The 19,564-nt window shown below is 33.9% G+C and overlaps 1 protein-coding gene across 2 annotated transcripts in view; it reads right to left on the bottom strand.

The window, feature by feature from the left end:
* Nucleotides 1-304: 304 nt before the first annotated feature.
* The window catches only part of LOC112055766 (integrin alpha-PS1), a 120,210-nt gene continuing 100,950 nt past the window's right edge, over nucleotides 305-19,564 (bottom strand). Inside the window, exons 2-17 of one of the 2 annotated variants that reach the window (XM_052885224.1) lie at nucleotides 13,347-13,474; nucleotides 12,610-12,633; nucleotides 10,540-10,657; nucleotides 10,021-10,134; nucleotides 9,410-9,621; nucleotides 9,011-9,236; nucleotides 8,536-8,932; nucleotides 8,078-8,458; nucleotides 7,557-7,752; nucleotides 7,164-7,315; nucleotides 6,562-6,812; nucleotides 5,773-5,875; nucleotides 5,172-5,307; nucleotides 4,303-4,601; nucleotides 3,586-3,810; nucleotides 305-2,793 (exon numbers count right to left, since the gene is read on the bottom strand). In XM_052885224.1, the coding sequence (XP_052741184.1) occupies nucleotides 2,557-2,793; nucleotides 3,586-3,810; nucleotides 4,303-4,601; nucleotides 5,172-5,307; nucleotides 5,773-5,875; nucleotides 6,562-6,812; nucleotides 7,164-7,315; nucleotides 7,557-7,752; nucleotides 8,078-8,458; nucleotides 8,536-8,932; nucleotides 9,011-9,236; nucleotides 9,410-9,621; nucleotides 10,021-10,134; nucleotides 10,540-10,657; nucleotides 12,610-12,633; nucleotides 13,347-13,474 (3,199 nt within the window). In that variant the 3' untranslated portion in view covers nucleotides 305-2,556. The remainder of the gene's footprint in view (nucleotides 2,794-3,585; nucleotides 3,811-4,302; nucleotides 4,602-5,171; nucleotides 5,308-5,772; nucleotides 5,876-6,561; nucleotides 6,813-7,163; nucleotides 7,316-7,556; nucleotides 7,753-8,077; nucleotides 8,459-8,535; nucleotides 8,933-9,010; nucleotides 9,237-9,409; nucleotides 9,622-10,020; nucleotides 10,135-10,539; nucleotides 10,658-12,609; nucleotides 12,634-13,346; nucleotides 13,475-19,564) is intronic. The other variant, XM_052885225.1, reaches the window with a different exon arrangement.

Below are 19,564 nucleotides of genomic sequence, written 5' to 3'. Positions count from 1 at the left end.
GCTAACTGATCAAAATAGAGATTATAGGAAAAAAATTACATCCGGTGCTTACTGACAACCCTTCGTATCGGTATCATATAGTTAGAAGTAGATGACATCTTGCCCAGTTGCCTTTGTAATATTTGTTAACAACGGGCCTTAGAGAATACCTACGAAAATGTGATTATTATTCATTTGAATTTAATTTTATTAGATAGCTAACATCAACGTCAAAGTTAGTGAATTGGCCAACGAAGTTTCCTCCAGTTAAATTCTTTACCACTAACTTTATAAGGTTTAAAAATAAATAAATAAAACAAAAACATTTAAAATGGCACCATTTATTAACATAATTTGTAAACTAAATAATATGATTAGGAAGGTGTTTTATTTAGAAACTAGCGGAAATAATCACAACCAGAGAAACAATAGTAGGTCGAAAATTTAATAAAATACATTTATTACAATTCAACAGGTTTTAAGCAAATGATATTTTGAACAAAAATACAATTAGTTTAAATTGTAAAAATCGTAAAAGTTGACAGATTTTGATTTGACACTCAGAATTGACTTTGGACACCAATGCCAAAAAAAAGGTATTTTGATCCAATCGGTGTATTTCCATCATGATGGAAAGAGTAATTTCTGACATAGAAGTCTTTATTCCAGCAAAATCGGAGGTCTTAAAAAAACTGAACTATTTCTAAACATATATTATCGGATACCTGTGACCGTTGTCTTCGTGGATTTTTTTTCTTATTTCTATGTAACAATACAATCTGAACACCAAATGAAAATCGGTCACCATATAAAGAGATCTGCTGGCATCAACCTATTAAAATAAACATCAAATCAATTGAGAAATGTCATCTACCCACTGTATGATATCCACCAATAGGCACCGGATGACATTACATGGAAATCTCAATTTCGTATATGTCAATTAACATACGTCAACGTTAGTGAATTAGCCTGCAGGACTGAAGATATAAATTATTCATGTTTTAAAAATTTACTCATTTGCCCTCCAACTTTTTGTTTTTATTTCAAAAGTCTTTTTTTTTTATTTCTTTCATAAGAAACATGCTGAATATGTAAATACCATACAAAGCAGAAATCGATTTTAAATAATTTACTATATATTGTATACCTACTATGTATATTAAGTTTCGATGCTCAAAAAATTTTATATAAATTTTAGTAAAAAATCTAATATAAATACTACATTATGTACATTTCTTAACAAATAACAATATTGTAACAATTATTTAAAATATTAATTGTTACATAGTTCATAATTAGGTATAATATTACACTCCATTTATGAAACTGGAATAAATATAAAACTACGCACTGTAATGCAAGATCCTAAGCACTTTTAAGTACAGTCAGCTATTTTATTAAGTAGTTCAGTTCTAAGTCATTGTTGTGCTTAATAAGTATTTAAGTAGAACCTAACCAAATCTACAGACCAATAACAAAAGGTCATATTATTTACTGACTAGTAAAATAATCTAGTCAAAAATACATTGAGGCTTTCAAATAATTATATCACTTTTCTCTTATAGCGCAAATACCACAAATAAAATAATAAATGATTATAAGTATCAGTGGCGAAGGATGAATTTCAGATGAAGGTAAGCCGTCCTGAAGAAAAAGAAATTCATAAAGCGTGGTACTGACTTCGGTTTCTCATATATCTAGATTCTAGATACAGTACAACAATTTATATGCATGAATTTTTAAAGGTAACCCGGTGGGAATCGGCATGCATGAACTCTTCGCCGCTGATAAGTATAGATGTGGTTGCTCTATACTGGTACGCGCAGGGCTACAATATTTTTTTACTCTTGTTTTTAAAATGTCCAAGTCAAAAAATGGATTTCAGATCCAAGCCACGTATTAAGGAATAACGACGAAACGCTTCTTGAACGTCAATGGCTGGTTTCCTTCTCTTTTAGAGAACGAAGCGTTTCAAAATCTCATTTTCTACTATACAATATCGATGTTGTACTAAAAGAATTACCAAACCAGTCGAAAAATATACTGATTCCTAATATGACTTAGGTTTATTTTATGTCAACGAATTCACGCTATCTCTTCGGACTTTAGAACATCTACCATATGTAGGTACCCACCTACATGAAGATTGTGAAACAATTATTTAAAAGCCTCAATGTAAGATAATATAACAAAACTTAACCTAAATAAATAAAGGCAAGTACATATTTACATTATAGCACATATTCATCCAATATAAAACAATCATAGAACTTTATTTAATATACTCACTACAGAAATGCAAATAAAAACAATTACATACAATTATATCCTTTTACATCAGGGACTCGTGCATAACATCAACAAAACATAAAACATCGCCTTAACGTACTTACACACAATATTTCCTCTACGAAGACATCACAGTCAAATGATATTTTAAATTACACTTATTCAATACCATGTCCTATGTACCAAATCGTTCTACAACAGTTCATTTTTATATACAAAGTTCCAACTTGGAGTGTCAACAACGTTGTCGTGAGTTCCATGAATAATGGAAATCGTGGCCCTCAGCTATCGAATACTGTTTCTGTCTCTACCGATGAAGGGACTGGATTCGTGATTGTTCTTCTCCAAATTACCCGACAGGGTCGGGTCGGGTCGACTTCTCTTGAAGAAGCCTAATTTCCACAACGCAATTATAAGTAAGACAAGGACTATCAGTCCTACTATTATAGACACTATTATCACCCACAATGGAACGTCTGAAGGCTCACTGATCTTCAAATCTGGATACGCAACAGTCACCACCTAAAAAATATAAAAATACTTTGAGATTCTAGATTTAAAATGTTTTTAGATTTTAAGTAGGCGATTAAGGAAATAAATATTGTTTTGCCAGAATAAGCAGATGGCCCATCCAATGTGGAAATGAAAGCCGTCTACGTCGTCTAAAAAATAATTGACAGGCTATTTAAGAAACAAATTCTTCAACACGCTGACCTACGTTCGTCATACTAAGGCACAGGTGGTCTCATGTGCCTGTAATTTCAGCAAATCTACTTGTCAGTAGAAATATGCATACCGTTCGTCCTTCCGTGGACGAGCATAATTGTAAATGATATGGATGTTTCTGTTGATTTAAATCAGTATGTTTAGAGATGATTTATGGAAGTACACAACCGTGTAATAGACGAGCTTCGTACGCCAGCAGATATGCCCGGATAAGACACGGATTCATTCTTGTAATAACTGCTTCATACAAAATGTATGCAACGTTTCAAATCCGTGCCCCGTGCTGACCAAGAACATGCCACGGCCTAAATATAAATGTGTAATATAAAACATCCCTTAATGCAACCATAGGGCTGCTCAGATTGCTTTTTATTAGACGTCATTATCAATTTATATTCATTAGATGTTAATATGAAGGCAGGTAGGCAGATGCTCACTTGACCGAAGCCCGAAGCTCTCGTGTGAATTAATAAAGAAGTCACTCGCTATTACCAAATCTGGCAAAGTAGTGACGATGATTAAGAGCTGATGTGTTATCGAATACTACAAACAGATATAGGTACATATTAAATACTGAATATATTGTACCGTAAATGTATCATCTTCATGTGTCTTCTGGTGGATATTGTAATGCTCGGGTATGTGTATAGAGGCTTTAGAAGCGATGTTGACGTGGCTGACTCGGGGATAGTCTTCAACCAGCGTGGAGTTCCAGAGCCGTGCCTTCACAGTGATTGTTGTGGCTTGCATCCGACCCAGGCGATAGATGACACATTGGAACTGGATGCACTTTGCAGATTTCTTTTGACAATTCTGAAGACAGACAAGTTGCTTAATTATTTATGTGTTTGTCGATACAGCAAATCTAATTCGAGCAATCCCCTTGGATTCGACGTAGTATATAGATCTACTGTCAAATGTTAATTTGTCTGTACATCTTTCCACTACATCCAAAGTCAGACTTCCAACAGTAGACTAAAAAGTAGAAAAATATATCTAAACGATAACACTAAAATTTTTACCACTTAAATCGAACTTATCGGAATAGAAATGTGTGTAAACCAAGATTACTAATTTGGATTTTTTTAGATTTTTCAGTCACTTCTTTGAGGTTCTGTTTAATTTTCTGACAACAAAAGACAAAGAAATATTTTAAGTGTCAACCAAAAGTGTACTAATGTGACTATGGTGATAACTAATTCTGTATGATACTTGCTTAGATGCATTTTTATAAAGTAAAAAAGAAAAAGAGCAGTGTTTTTTCGGTTTTTGTATATCTTAAGAAATCTTTGCATATTACATTACCATGTTCACGACATGCTTTCGATGTCCATCCTTATCAGTATAGGCTTCAGCTTTTATGATATCATCTTCTCTTTTACGTCTGACTTTATTTCCAACAGTAGTACTATATCCAAGAATATTGTTAGTTATTCTTGTGGAATTATGCTCTTTTTCACTTGAGCTAACACTAAGTTTTCCAGTAGTTAAGAACGGATCCATCTCAAGATTTTCGAGGTAAGGCTCCGCAGTTCCAGCCCGCGTTGTTAGTTTTAGTGGGTTAATTTCACTCTCAGATATGAAACATTCTCCGTTTCTTTGGTCTGCAAATATACAAAATTACAATTGATCATCTCACGGTCATCATATGGATAATTGATATGTGTAAAATGTGTAAAATTATAGATGATTATGATTCATGTTAGATTAACATCAGAGAAATATTGAGCTTAAAATCAACATGATCGTACTTCAGTGTCGGTTGGCGGGGTTAGCCCTCATTCGCACGTGAGTTACATTTCCAAGTTTTACACGACATCGTTTTTAAGACACGACACTTTTTTCGAGCATTTTTGCATTTTCAACTTTTTGGGCGTTGGAAATAGCCCTTTATTTAACTTCATACGCTTTTTTAAACTTCCGTTAAAAATAATTATGCGAATGAGGGCTTACAATTTACATCTATAATGACAACTGTCAAATGTTTATTATAATGCCGTGATGATATGGCATAACGTGCTCTCCATCCATGGAGTAACACAATGTTAAGTTACTACTCAGTACTCAGCTCAATATTCTAAAGTCACAAAAACTAACTACTTTATCAAAGAGACAGCTAATAAGTAATGACGTCATAATTTAGTTTAATGAATTTAGTTAGTGTTTCAAATTACCTGCTTCACCATCAACTGTAGGTACTTCTTCTGGGTACAGTAACCATTTCCCTTGCGAGTTCTCTGATGCCACCTGATGGGGCCAGTGTATCACCACCTGCACGGACGACACGCGCCATGGACCCTCGTTAAATACCTAAAAATTTTGATCAAAACTAGCTTTAGTAAGTTTTTCAGAAAACATCCAGTTTACAATACGGTGATTAAATTAAGTTTATCTTTTACCCAGAGCTTTTATAATTCTCGTCAAGTAACTAATTATAAACTGCCATTGGCTCCCAAAGAAGAAAGAAAGAAGGAAGACCAATCAGGCAACTACGGTGTCTCCTCTTGTCCTTTCCTTACAAATTGGGTAACTTTTATGTCTCCTTTTGTCTTTTCCTTGTAAAAGAATCTACTACAAGTTCATTTTTACTTTTAATGATACTTATACAAATATCACATCTGAATTTTATTTTCTACTTACGTTTCTATAATAATTTAATAAATTGTCAAATATTTACTGGCTACGAGTTTATACATGGACGAGAAGAACGTTCTTATAATACGTATTTACTTTTATATTACTTTATTCTTACTTCAAAAATAACAAATTCAATACCTGATACGTATGAATCACTCTTGTTCCTATATCGTCGAAGTAATTCATGGCAGATTCGCCCTTCACTTCGCCTCCGTAGAACACTTGCTCGGGTCGTGCTGCACTGTAATTATGTTTAGAAATCGCATGAGTACCGGTTTATTGTTAACAAACCATAGTTATTGCCTTGTCAGACTATAATTTAGATTTTCTGTTTTATTACATATGCAATTAATGCGTTTTCTGTTGGGAAATCATTTGAAATTAAACACAAAAATGTTATCTTTATCTTATGATGAACATTTTATTAGTTATCATTTATTTCTCTGTGTATTTGGAATTTCAATTATATTGTCATCGTTGAAATAATCAGCGTGTGATTGAAAAAAAATTGGTAAGTATATTTAAAATTCTTGTCTTTTAAGTTTTAATTCGTCATCTATCTATTCTCTTTTGTTTAAATATTTAGATCATCATTAACATATTCGGCTCACTGTTGAGCACGGGTCTCCTCTCAGAACGAGAGGGGTTTGGAATAGTCCATCATGCTGAACCAATGGGTATTGGCAAACTTCACACACGTGGAGAATTAAGGAAATTCTCAGATATGCAGATTTTCTCACGATGTTTTTCCTTCACCAATTGAGATACGTGATATTTAATTTCTTATAATGCACATAAAAAAGTTGGAGGTTAATGCCCCGGACTGGATTCGAACCTATGCCCTCGGTATCAAAGGCAGAGGTGATATCCACTGAGCTATAAAGGTTGATTCTGTAGATGATAAACAAATAATTGCGGATGTCTTACCCTTTGATTAATAACTCGGCATTTTTTATAACAAGAGCTTCTACTTGTATGGGCTTCTTTCCAGGATATTTCTCTTTAGACGTTGAATTGGTCCAGACGGTGAAAATAACTGACGGCTCATTGTCTTCTAATCCTCTGGCGTCAAACCGCAATATGATGGGAGGGTTGCCGCCTGATTGTTGCTTGAATGGGTTCTCTAGTAGACAGGATACTGTCGTTTTGTTAACACTTGTGCAGATCATGTGCTTACCCTAAAAAAGTTTTGTAAACATTATTTTGCTTTCTAGTTAATACGAATAAAAAGATGATAAGTAGAAATTTAAATATGCACAACTTGAAAGGACATGTAAGGGATACGATACTAAATGTTCCAGCGTCCACAAATGTGTTTTTAGAAATTTGATGTAAATATGATATATATAAGCTCCTGAGGCAGAGGCAATACCACTGCCCAAAAACACACGTCCCAAAATCTCAGTCAAGATGTTGGCTACTTCAAAAAGTAGCGATCAGAGTAGATTTAAAAACGATCAAAGTAATGCACGCAATAGTAATACACCGTTATATAGAGTAATAAAGGAACTAAGAAGTTGATAACTTACTGTAATGTTTGCAGCAATGTAATGAAGGCTGTCGTGGTGATTTACAAAAAGTTGTGCTTCATAGGCTGACTCTCCAAGGTTATCCACTGTAACTGAGAGTTTTATTTCTTCTTCTTGACCTAATGTTAGTATGTAAGCTTTTCCATCTTTGGCTAAAATAATAATTTAAAATTAATAAATATACATTAAATAGGATAATAATATGATTGTTCTTATACAAATTAATAACCACTTTCGTGTAGAAAACGAAAAGGGTGAGGATTTTCATCCTACTCCTAACAAGGTAGTCCGGTTCTATCTTAGATTGCATCATCGCTTACCATCAGGAGATTGCGGTCAAGGGCTAATTAGTAAAGAATAATAAAAAAAATTAAAAATATTGTTATACATTACTTTTTTCTAGCTCTAGTTCTGGTCGAATAATTAAATCGCTGACACAAACACCGTCGAGACCACAATCGTTTAAAAAGTTAGCGCTAAATGCTGTTCTTGCAGTAGCATTTAATACTGGATAATCGTCTATCCTCGGCAGATCGCCTACTGTTGAATATTGTGGCTGAACTTGCACAATCTTGTAAGTCACTTGGAACTGTAAAGTTTAAACATTGGATTTAGCTTTATTTTAAATATTTCATAGCGTATATTACTAAATATATATTACTTTTTATTGAATTTTGTTTTTAGTATTAAAAAAAATATTTTATACTTTATTCTTTTTTTGGTTCTTACAAAAAAATTAGTTTTTCAGTGTCTCTTCCCTCAATAGGCACTTATTTTATACTAAACATTTTTCATAGCAATTGTTTAAATTAATCTCAGATTAAAGCTCAGGTGTTTCAGGTATATGTATTCATTATGTAAGCACTATTATGTAGTTTACTTAATTTTTCTGGTAGAAATAATAGTCTACTTACTTTTATAGGAGTTTGTATATCTCTGGTGTTGTTCTTCAAATAAACCGTGTGTTCTCTGCAATCTTCTACATTTTTGCGAATATTAATTCTTTTATTAACAATATTTGATTTTTCAGAATCAAAGAACACTCTAGAATATTTTCTTCCACCGGGAAATGTTTCAGCTTCTATGACGTAGTTAATTTCATGGCTGTTACTCTGGGCAGATGCTATGACAGATTCAATGATACAACATGCTTGGAAATGAAAACAAGTATACGTCGAACTTGGATCCGTTTGGCATCCTGGCTTTGTCGGATCTATATTTATTGTACCATCAGTTAGTCGTATTGATGTTTTGATATCGATAATTGGCTTCGTTCGAATGAGTGCTACGCTACTCTGTAAAACAAATAAAGAAAAAATTAAACAATGTTTCAGGCAAGACAATTTAATATACCTTTTAACTATCAACTTACATTTTCATAGGCACCAACCAATAAATCTGGATAACCATTTGCATCCATATCAATTCCACCAGATAGAGAATAGCCAAATGTCTTAATGATTCTTGGCAAAGACTCGGCTCTTATAATCTGATCAGGTTTTGTTTTAAGACCATTCTTTCTATCGCCCATGTGAATATATACGACACCATTGTCTTCATAAGGACTTCCGATTGCTATATCTTCACAACCGTCTTTGTTTAAATCGCCAGTATTTGCAATCGCAATACCAAATTGTGATTCAGGCTTTCCATTCAATTTTATATTATAATTTTGAGGTAAATTACGGTTTATGTTAAGGTATAAATAAACAGCTCCACCTATGTCCTTTGAGAAGTAAAATGGTGCACCAACTAATAGATCTGGTAACCTAAAAAAATGTTAGCTATTAAAACTGTAGTTATGTTGAATAATGTATTTTGGCTTTGATGTATTATGTTTTTCGTACCCATCACCATTAACATCAGCTGTGGCAACTTCGTAACCAAAACTGGATCCAAACTGTTCACCACTTAGAACATGAGTAAAGTTATGGATGTCGACATCAGTTCTAGCCCAATCTTCGATGACTCGTTTGCTGAATAATACAACTTGGCCCGTTCCATGTGCTCGAGGTGCTCCTGCTACGTATGAAAGTTCACGTCCAAAGAAACTTGCACCCGAAACTGACATACCTAGAAATGGAAATAATGTTTCATAAAAATTCTCAAGAAAATCTTTTTAAAAAGAAGACTTAAATCAGTGACTACAGTCTTAATACCTTGTTTTATGCTTATAAAAATTTGCAAATTAATATTAATTAAATTTCTGTTAATTATCCTACTACCTTCTATAATATGTTTCTTACCGAGATAGCTATACTTTTCAACTGGACTTGCACCGTCTTCAACGGGTGCCATATAAACAACATGGTCTCGATCTAGAAGATCATCTTTGGTATCCTGGGTGAATATAGTCCCTCTCCACGTGTAAGGTCCAGGGCTTCCTAACACCAAAGTGTCATCTTCGAGAAGTGAACTACTTGTTCCGACTTGACAAAATCCGAATTCTTCGTGTTCTCTGAAATCAGAAGAATCACACTTATTGTATCGATAATTTTATTTTTGAGACTGTGAATAATTCAGGTTAATTAGCTAGTTATCTTAATTTTATCATTAACAATCCATATTCGGTTCGCTTTTGAGCACGAGTCTCCTCTGAGAATGAGAATGGCTAGGCTCTAGTCCACCACGCTGTCCCAGATGCAAATTGGCAGACTTAGAACGCACACGTAGAACATTAAGAAAATTCTCAAATTGGAAAATTTGAGACAGGTGATATTTAATTTCTTAAAATGCACATAGCTGAAAAGTTGGACGTGCATGGCCCCGACCGGATTGGAACCTATGCCCTTCGAACCGAAGGCAGAGGTCATATCCACTAGGCTATAGGATCTCTTAATTAGCTTCTAAGTATTACCTTTGCACAGAACGACCACGGCACGGCTCCCATACATCAGCAAGTTGGAGTTCATTGTCTAGTGTGTAGCAGAGCCCTTGACCAAACTGCGACTCTCCGGATTTACGTATATATCTGTAAAAATCAGATTAAAAAAGTTTAAGCCAACCGTCACGTGCCAAATTGCTATATTACTGTAATTTCATTTGCTACTATATTATTGACTATGTGACTTTAGATCACGAAGTCCTGCGTTCGATTTCTGGCAATGGCAGTGAAATATTAAGCATTCACGAAATTTCCAGTAAATGTTTTCAGTCCAAAGGTAAAATTGATTTTAGTGCAATTTTATTTTTTATTTACCAAAAAGTGTTAAAATCTATTAAGTAATCTTAGTCAGCAAAGTGGTCAATCAATCAATCAATGAATTTATTTCTTTGCAGATACATGCTTAAAACGTCGATAACTTCACCTCAGTTAAAAATCTTTTAAGCTCTTAAGATCATAGTTTATCTAATATTAGTTAAAATCCTGTCGTACCTGTGAGCGCAAACAACTGCTTTCTTTCCAGCGCCCTGACTTCGAACGGAAACTCCGAGCCACTGACCATCCTTGATCTCGTCAGAATGAGGTCCAGTCAGTTGGGAAGACTCAATACCTAAACACAATCACATCTTTTCAATACAAATATCGCAATTAAAACATAAACGCAAACAAGCTGCAAAACATACTTCAGCGAGATCTGCCGGAGCGCGGGCAAATTCATTCAGCAAAAGATCCTTATAATGTATTAGTAACTTTTCAGAACGAACTTATTGGCAAACAATTTTTATAAGCAAAAACAACTAAATTAGACACAAATAACAGTTACGATTAAAGGGTAAGTCAATGAGTTAAATTAAACCCAAAAATTTCTTTCATTTCAAAACTCTTAAGTTTCTGCAAAATGACTAAAAAAATCACCAGAAAGTCGGGTTAGACAAAGATGTTGCTGTCGTTTAAAATATAGAAATGGCAAGAAACCCAACATCAAACCAAGTTGTGGATCGTTGGCAAAGCTTTGCAACCAGGCGTGTATGATGCAAGATAAGAGTATCTTATTACCGTGAGGCAAATTACAGAAAACTTTGCAATAAATAAAACAGAAATCGTGTTTCATGTTCCATATGGTTCAGGTGGAATTCTCATTCTCAATCTAAATTAAAACATGCTTAATAATTGTTGGAGTTTTGTAAACAAAGCAAATGCCTTTTGCAAAGCTTTAATAATCGAAAATAGTTTTCTTACAAATAACTTATCTACAAGGTAAAAAAATGATGAAATTATTCAGCAAATTATCAAGCTTTTTTTTTAAAAAAGGCATTCGCTTTATTTACAAAAAAAGATAACACAGATTATAGGTATATTGCAGCTATTGTTTTTTTTTTAATTGTGACGATTTTCTTCTGTGACCTGTAATAAATTTATCATGAGTGGTGTTCGTGTATCATCGTTATTGATTTGTGTGGTCTCAAGTTAATGGTCATTAAAGAACACTACTTTGTTAATTTTGAGCTGATAAAATTAATGGCCGATCAGTTAATCCACCAGAAAACACCAATTATTATGTTTAATTTGAAAGATGACTATCTGTTACGCTATGTACTGATGTTATTCGGCCCAGTGTTATGATTGCTTAGTTAGACGATTTGATTGCTAAAAACCGGACATATTTTGGTTTTTGTAGTTAGACTGTTGACTATATTTTGAAATCAGTTTTACTATATTACAGTTAAGTGATTAATAATTTTAACCAGTCACCTTGTTATATGTTAAAAGTAGTATGATAAAGTCACTGAAAATTGTCGAAAGCATTCTACCAATTCTTTACGTTTCATTGTTCTTTTTAACAATGACAAAAAAGGCAAGCTTTTTGTATCTTTATTTTTAAACAACTTGTATAAAATGCAAGCTTTATGTACAAATGCTAATATAATGGTAAATAATCAGTGGCATGCACTGCATAGATGCAAAAACGCACTGCATACCCCGAGAAACCTGAATTGGAGACGGAATATTCCTTTTTCTATTATTTGAACGTAGAGTGCATACCCTTGTTGTTTATTGTTAGCAACCTTGTGCACGCCGCTGTAGATAATAGTAGCTTCACTAATTTATAGGTGTTCAATGTACAGTCGAAATAATGTAATTACTACTCGTAAAGCCAATTTATAGACAATTTTCGTTGTTTCGTGATCCATAAATACAATGATTATTAAATTCTATCATAATATAAAGTGCTGGCAAGCTGTGAGTGGGTGCTTTTGCAAGCAGTTAGTGCTGATTCATGTTATTAGATTTGGAATTTATTTTCATTTATAATATTTGTCACATTTGAATTATTACTGTGTAATTTTAGAGTCGTAGAAAATAAATTTCAAATCTTAATATAATGGTTTGTATAAATAATGTCTGATTCATTCAGTTAGAACATGCTTTACATATTTCTTCAGGGCATAGCTGGAACTTAGAGTCTGCAATTAGTATCAAGGTAAAATACTGCGATTAGTGAATATTAGTCAACGAGCGAAGGATTAATGTAAAAGGAGGTTGAGACCACAGCTCACTTACTCGTATTTATCTTGCCGTACTTCGCTGTTTGGGGCACCACCGACAAAAGACAACAATCATTAAAACTTACAATGACATTATAATCGTTCCAGCATTTCCTTAACGCTTTCGGTGTTTCGTGTATTGTTACTACGTAATACATTGTGTAACCTAAATGAAGCTCTAATATGGTGTATCCATTAAGTATTCTATCAAAGTGTTTTACGTTTTCTACTTTTATCTAAGGTCTAGATTTTACTAATTTACATCTACATGTGAACTAAAGGTTTTCAAATATACAACATTGTATTAATTTTGTATTCCTATTACGATACTGTAGAAGTAATTTGAATGACTAGAAAAACACAATATTTTGAAACTCTTGATTTCTTAATTCATAAAAATAGTAAATATTTTTAATGAATGTACCTAACATGTTGTAATTTAAGAAACAATACGAGTAATTATAATACTATTTTACTGACTATAATAAGTTAATAAAATACTTTAATTTTTAAAAACCAGTTTTCATAAACTCGAAATATAGGCATGAAACAAAGTAATTTTAATTTTTTTTTCTAATTATTCCATGTCTTTTATTTATAATCTTGACTAATATTATAGTCAAGTTTAAAAATTAGCCGTTAGCCCATATACTCAAACGGGCATGAGCCAAACTATTCGGCTCCTTAACCGTGGATCTATGGAAGTTAGAGCTTATTTTATAAGGATGTTTAGTAATGCGGTGGTGTTCTTACTTCTTTTGCCATCTGTGATGATTTGCTCGCAGTCTCGCGGGGAAGGGCTGACTCGACATTTCCATAGAGCGCCGGATCTCGTTGTATTGGGTTGTAAGTTTTGACCAAGAGGAGCGCCTACGAGCAGCCTGTAAAAAATATAAAATACTAGTTAAATATGAATCCGAATTAAGAAATTCTGTAACGAAAATAAACCTAACACCCAAGCTGTGTAGTTTATTACACATTTTGACGTTATCATATCGACTCAACTGTATAAGTTGTGTGGAACTAAGGGGCAAACTTATTAAACCAGAGTTCGATTCCAGCTCAACGTAAAGACATTTTTTTTATTTATTTATTCTTTTTTAAAGAAAAACAAATACTGCATACAAAAAATATAATTGCATAAGTTTGTGCGTATTTTTTTTATTCTAAAAAAAAATAAGTTAAAACTCTCAGTCCGGAGTTGGAAAGGTGGTGTTACACCCCCGTGCCTCGGAGAGCACGTTAAGCCGTGGGTTCCAGTCGGTATCATTAACATCTGATTGTGGTCGGTAATGAATATAACATTAGCACCCTACGCCCGCCTACCCGCATTGTAGCAGTGTGGCGAATCTATCCTCCCTCGTCATGTAAAGAGGGAGTCTTAGCCCTGTCGTGGGTTGATAATAATCTATACTAATTTCATAAAGCTAAAGAGTTTGTTTATTTGTTTGAACGCGCTAATCTCAGGAACTACTAGTTCGATTTGAAAAAATATTTTAGTGTTAGATAGCACATTTATCGAGGAAGGCCGTAGACTAATACTACTAGACTAAGTTAAGTATCTGTTCAATTACTTATTATTAGCAGACTCTTAGTATAGATTCGCACAAAAATACGAGGATAAAATATAGGCTTTAGCACCCAGAAATAGTGTAGCTTCCCAACGGCGAAATATTTTTTTTTTTAGTTTTGGAGCCTATTCAATGCAAAGAAACAAACAAACATGATCCGTCTTTTATTAAACCTTGCTGTTGACGTTCTTACGTTTGCAGTAATGTAAATTTCGTTTTCCGACACAAATTTTCAAGACTTGTCCTACAGGAACTCTATAATTTTCCGAGATTAAAGTATTATAAATGTTATTTCAAATTTGCAGAGGCTCCGTCTGCGTGAAATTTTGTTTATCACACATCCCACGGGAACCATGATTTTTACCGGGATAAAAAGATAAAAGCCTAATAAAGAGTAAAATCTATTTCCATTCCAAATTTCAGCCAAATCGTATTAGAAGCTGCAGCGTAAAGGTGGTATAAACATAGTTACACACACAATTTTCGCCTTTATAATATTATAAGTGTGATTACATCGATATATCCTAATGGGGATGATAACTAGGTTTAAATAAATTGATTTTTATGATACATTCGGGTAAATAAGGTCAATGTTAACTAATTTATACAAAAAAAGCAAAGTATGTTTGGATATTTGCAAAATAAATAAGATTATAAAATTTCAAAATCCAAATAATATTTTTTTATCGTAAGATAAAAAAAGATAAAAATTCATACAGTTTTAGCTTCCTTACATTAAATGTGTAATTTTTCAATAAATGAACTATAAACATAAACGCCCAAATAACAAAGATATTAGTGATTTTGTTTGAACGCCCATACAAATCTAACGATCAGCGAGCCAACGACGTCACTAATTCGTGCCATTTTGTATGGAGCGTTTTTAAGGGACCCGCGGCAGCGCCGCAAATCTGACTCTTTAAATTCCTGTAACTCCGAAAGTAATGATCGCAGATATCCTGCTACTTTTAGAAAATTGCTTTACTATTAGCATACTCTTAATTTATATAGAATTTAAAAAACTGTAATCATCCCTATTGTAGTTATCCTAACTACTCCGCAAAGTTATACTCATACAAAAAAAAAATAACAAGGGTTATTTCGTTACGCTCACGGGTGCATCATTATGTGATTATTGTGGTCACAGCGGCGTGCGGCGGGGTCCGGACCCGCGCGGAGGAAATTATTATGTAGCCTCTAATTACGTACAAACAGATCGTAGATACGGCAACCATCATAGATACACGTAATGGCTAGAGGGGCGTTTAGTCTATAATTGAAATTATCTTTTAATTAACATACGGGCCATATTTAGGGTTTCGTGTATCACAGTATCCTCATGGTCTCGCCATGTCCGTCATTCGGTATATCTATCTCTGTATATCGGATGTAGTTGAGACTCTTGAGAGACCTTGAAATTGTACTTTGGCATACATTTAAAGAATAACATGGTTATAATTAAAAATAATGTAATGCATCCATGATAAATAATTAGCTAACCATGCTAATTATTAAAATGTATGTATTGCAAATGTACAAATATTTATTGGATTAAAATAAAATTTACCACATAGATAATTTAATAATAATAGCCTTTTATTCTGGTTATTAATTTTTTCAAAACTAAAAAACGAAAACGTTTTAGTTTGTAAAAAAAAAATAATAATCTGAATAAAAGGCTATTATTATTATTACATAGATAATTTAAACGTGAATAGGATACTTTAATAATCTCCTTAACCTACAGACGGGTTATTATCTCAGGATTTTCACTGGTGAATTAATCTAAACTCAACTGATTTTATTAAATGAATCTAAACTAATATTCAAAAGAAGTAAGATTAAATTTTTGATTTGTTTGTTATTAATAGGCTACGAAACTACTATACCGATATGAAAATTATTTTAATATTATTACATAGTAACATAGACTTAATTTTATCCCCGTAATCCTACGGGAAGGTGAACTACGTGACTAAAATTGAGGGGTCTAACAGACCCCTATAGTGTATCGGACATACGGGTACATGTGATAGAAGTAACCTTAAAATATAAGTAACATTAGCATAGCAATGCAAATTATCAGATGGAAAACGTCAGTTCTATAATTTCAGTGTCCTGCAGAGCAATCGATCATAGAATCTTAGCGAATCGATTATGCGGCACGCGTTCAATTATTCGATATCAAATAACCCATCCCGTATTCAATTTAACATTGGTTACGGAGAGCGGCCCTATTGTAGGTCTGTACCGCATAACACATGCATTTAAATTAACATAAATCACTTACTAAAGCCTTAAACACACTGGTGCGTTAATCTGCGTCAGAAATGACTTTATTTGCAGTCAGAAAATTGTTCAATCAAATAAAATTCATTTATTTCTATTATTATACCATAAAAAATCAAGATTGTAAGTGAGTACGTACTGTCTACCATTAGTTTGAAAAGCAGTTCTGACTGCTAGAAACTAGTTGCTTTATAAAAAGTTTATATATGTAACAATAGTTTATTTAAATTTTTAATATTACAGTTTATGCAAAGGTAAAATTATAAATTATGTAAGTAAAGCGGTTAACTTCTTCTAAAAATCAATACATATTATACACACATAATATATAAATCGATAAATAGTCTTATAACTTGCTCGTGGTCAGCAGATTTCTAAAGAGAAATAATAATACATTACTACGAGTGTGTAGTTAAAGGTTACAATGCATTCGTACGTTTTTTCGAACTCTAGATGTGTAGGTATATGTCACCCGTGCAGCTACATGTTTAACCATTTCTATAGCCTTTGTTATTGAGATTTTTAACGTTATATTCTGTGACGTGCGTACAAATATCGTGATTACGTCATTGCTAAGTAATATGAACCGGTACGAATTCATAAACAAAAGTAATCGTAAAGGTCAGCGAGTATTAGAGTTGTACGCTTCTGTGTGGCCGTCGCTTAAGTCATCGTTCCACTTAGACATCGCTTAACGGTAACGATACGACATGTTGTATCTATCGCTTCTCTGTGGTTCGTTTATCTGATTTCATATGTATTTTGGTTAGAATTGAGATATTAATAATTCATCTTCTGCTACAATAGCGAAAATATCACCAACATTACCTATAAAACGCTATATGTATATAAACAGACAGGATAAAAAAATCTCATATATAAAAGAGTTATTTCTTCAAAAACTATTTGAATCATATAATCTTTATACATAATTAGTATTCCCCTTTCTCTGCATGATCGAATCCGAAATGAGAAGATCCGCAGACGAACCAAAGTCACTGACATAGCTCAACGAGTCGCGAAGCTGAAGTGGCAATGGGCACGGGCAGGCGAGGAGTCGATGGACATTGGGGTCCCAAGGTGCTGGAATGGCGACCCCGTACCGGAAAGCGCAGTGTTGGTCGACCCCCCACTAGGTGGACCTAGGTTATCAAGCGGGTTGCAGGGAGCCGCTGGATGCTGGCGGCTCGGGATCGTTGTGCTTAGAGGTCCATGCAAGAGGTCTATGTCTAGCAGTGGACGTCCATCGGCTGATTATGATGATGCAGGCCACTATTTTTTAAAGTCGTGTCATGTATAATTAGTTAGAAAATCGTATCATGTAAAAGTCGCTTATTGTAAAGTACATTCGTAATTTCTACCAAACTCAATGTTTAAATTGCTCAAAAAGAAATTCAATATTAATAGACATTAACTCCTCATTTTATATCCGAGACACGATTGTGTTCCAATTCAGAGAGCGCACATCAAATTTTATTGTGTATTTCTGATTTATCATTATCATGCACCCATTGTTCGTGATCTCTTGGTTCTGTACGATTCGTGCCCTTAGTACGAGTGCCTTCGCTCGATGATGGTTTTTGAGTACGAAGAAAAATCAATTACAGAGTAAAATCTATTTTTATATTTCACTTCGTCATTTTTCTAATTAAACGGCCTACTATAAGGCCAGACCCTCCCTCCTTTTAGGAGAGGTGGTGTGGAGCTTTGACCCACCACGCTACAAAAATGCGAGTTGGCGGTATCAGAAATGTAATAGGGTGATAATGTTCCCTCCTAGGCACAGGGATGTGACACCACCAACTTTTTAACGACTCCTAGCTGAGATTTTTTACTCAAAATGCCTTAGTAAAAGAAAGAAAGCTTAGTTAAAGTTAAAGTTAAAGTTTTTATTCCATGGATCTACCCAAGATTCTACTAACCCAGGATCCTTGGGTTCACTTAGAGCCATAGAATATTTGTCAGAATTCATCATCTTTATTACGAATACTTCATGATGTAATGTGACTGTAAGTCACATTACATCATGAAGTATCATGAAGTAAGTTCGTTGACTTCTTAGATAGAGTCATGAGAGAAAAGGAAAAAGAGGAGAAAAGGAGAAAAGACTTGAAATAGACACAATGGTTGCCGTGTTAGGCTGTAAGGCGGGTACACGGACAACAGGGCGACAGGAGGGGTTTTAGCCGGTAGGAGTCCGGCACTACCTAGCTCAACCAGGTATCCGTGAGGATTTCCCCTTCTGTATATAAATAAAAAAAAAAACAAAAAAAAAATTAATCGATCGTATTAAGGATCATACCTAAAATATTCGAATTTGAGTTCAGCCCATAACCATGGAGCTATTGAGGAATTTTATTAATATGGTGAATCAAAACCGAATTAAGGTCGTTTTTACTTCCTCGTAAATGATATACGATCGAAAAGGATGTATTACGAAAACGATTCGTACTAAGATTTACAGTTCAGAGTTAGACACCCACATGTGAAGGTCAACGAACTTTCGCTGAAGGGATACAGAAAACACGGAGATACAATTAAGCCTTCATTGTTTTGCTTAGTTGCATTGTCTTATCTTTTTCTGTTGAAAGTGTTTAAAAAGCCACCGAGCGACCGAGTGTTAAACAAATTGTCAGATTGCGTTATATTACATAGGCTTTTGTTGCAGGCCGTTTCGAAAGGCACCTGTATGCGTTGCGTGACTTATACAAGAGTCACGCAACTAAATAGAATGACTAGACTAGAATAGCGAGTCGAAATCTCCGACGGTGTAATTTCGTAGCGTGGGGAAATAGAATCAAATAAGAAAATGAAAATCAGAACGAACTTAAGAGCGCGCAGCGCGTTGGTACGATATGGATAAAATTCGAAGCGCAAACGAGACGCCGAATTATGACTTTCACGTGAGTGAAAAGCACGGTGCGATTGATGAGCGACGCAAATTTTGACGTGAGCGCCAAAACCATTTTTACCTAATTGTTGTGTACCAAAAAATTAAACAACATAACGAAAAACAAAATGGCCATGTTCAAGATATATTACTAATTTTCTATACAAAACAAAAATTTAAGAAAATAAGTTTGCTTTTCCTGAGATTAAAAGCAAAATGTG

Source organism: Bicyclus anynana, chromosome 14 (assembly GCF_947172395.1).
Source record: "Bicyclus anynana chromosome 14, ilBicAnyn1.1, whole genome shotgun sequence".
In the NCBI taxonomy this organism is placed as follows: Eukaryota; Metazoa; Arthropoda; class Insecta; order Lepidoptera; family Nymphalidae; genus Bicyclus; species Bicyclus anynana.
Note: the sequence above shows the minus strand (reverse complement) of the source record. Positions and strands in the feature narration are given on the sequence as shown.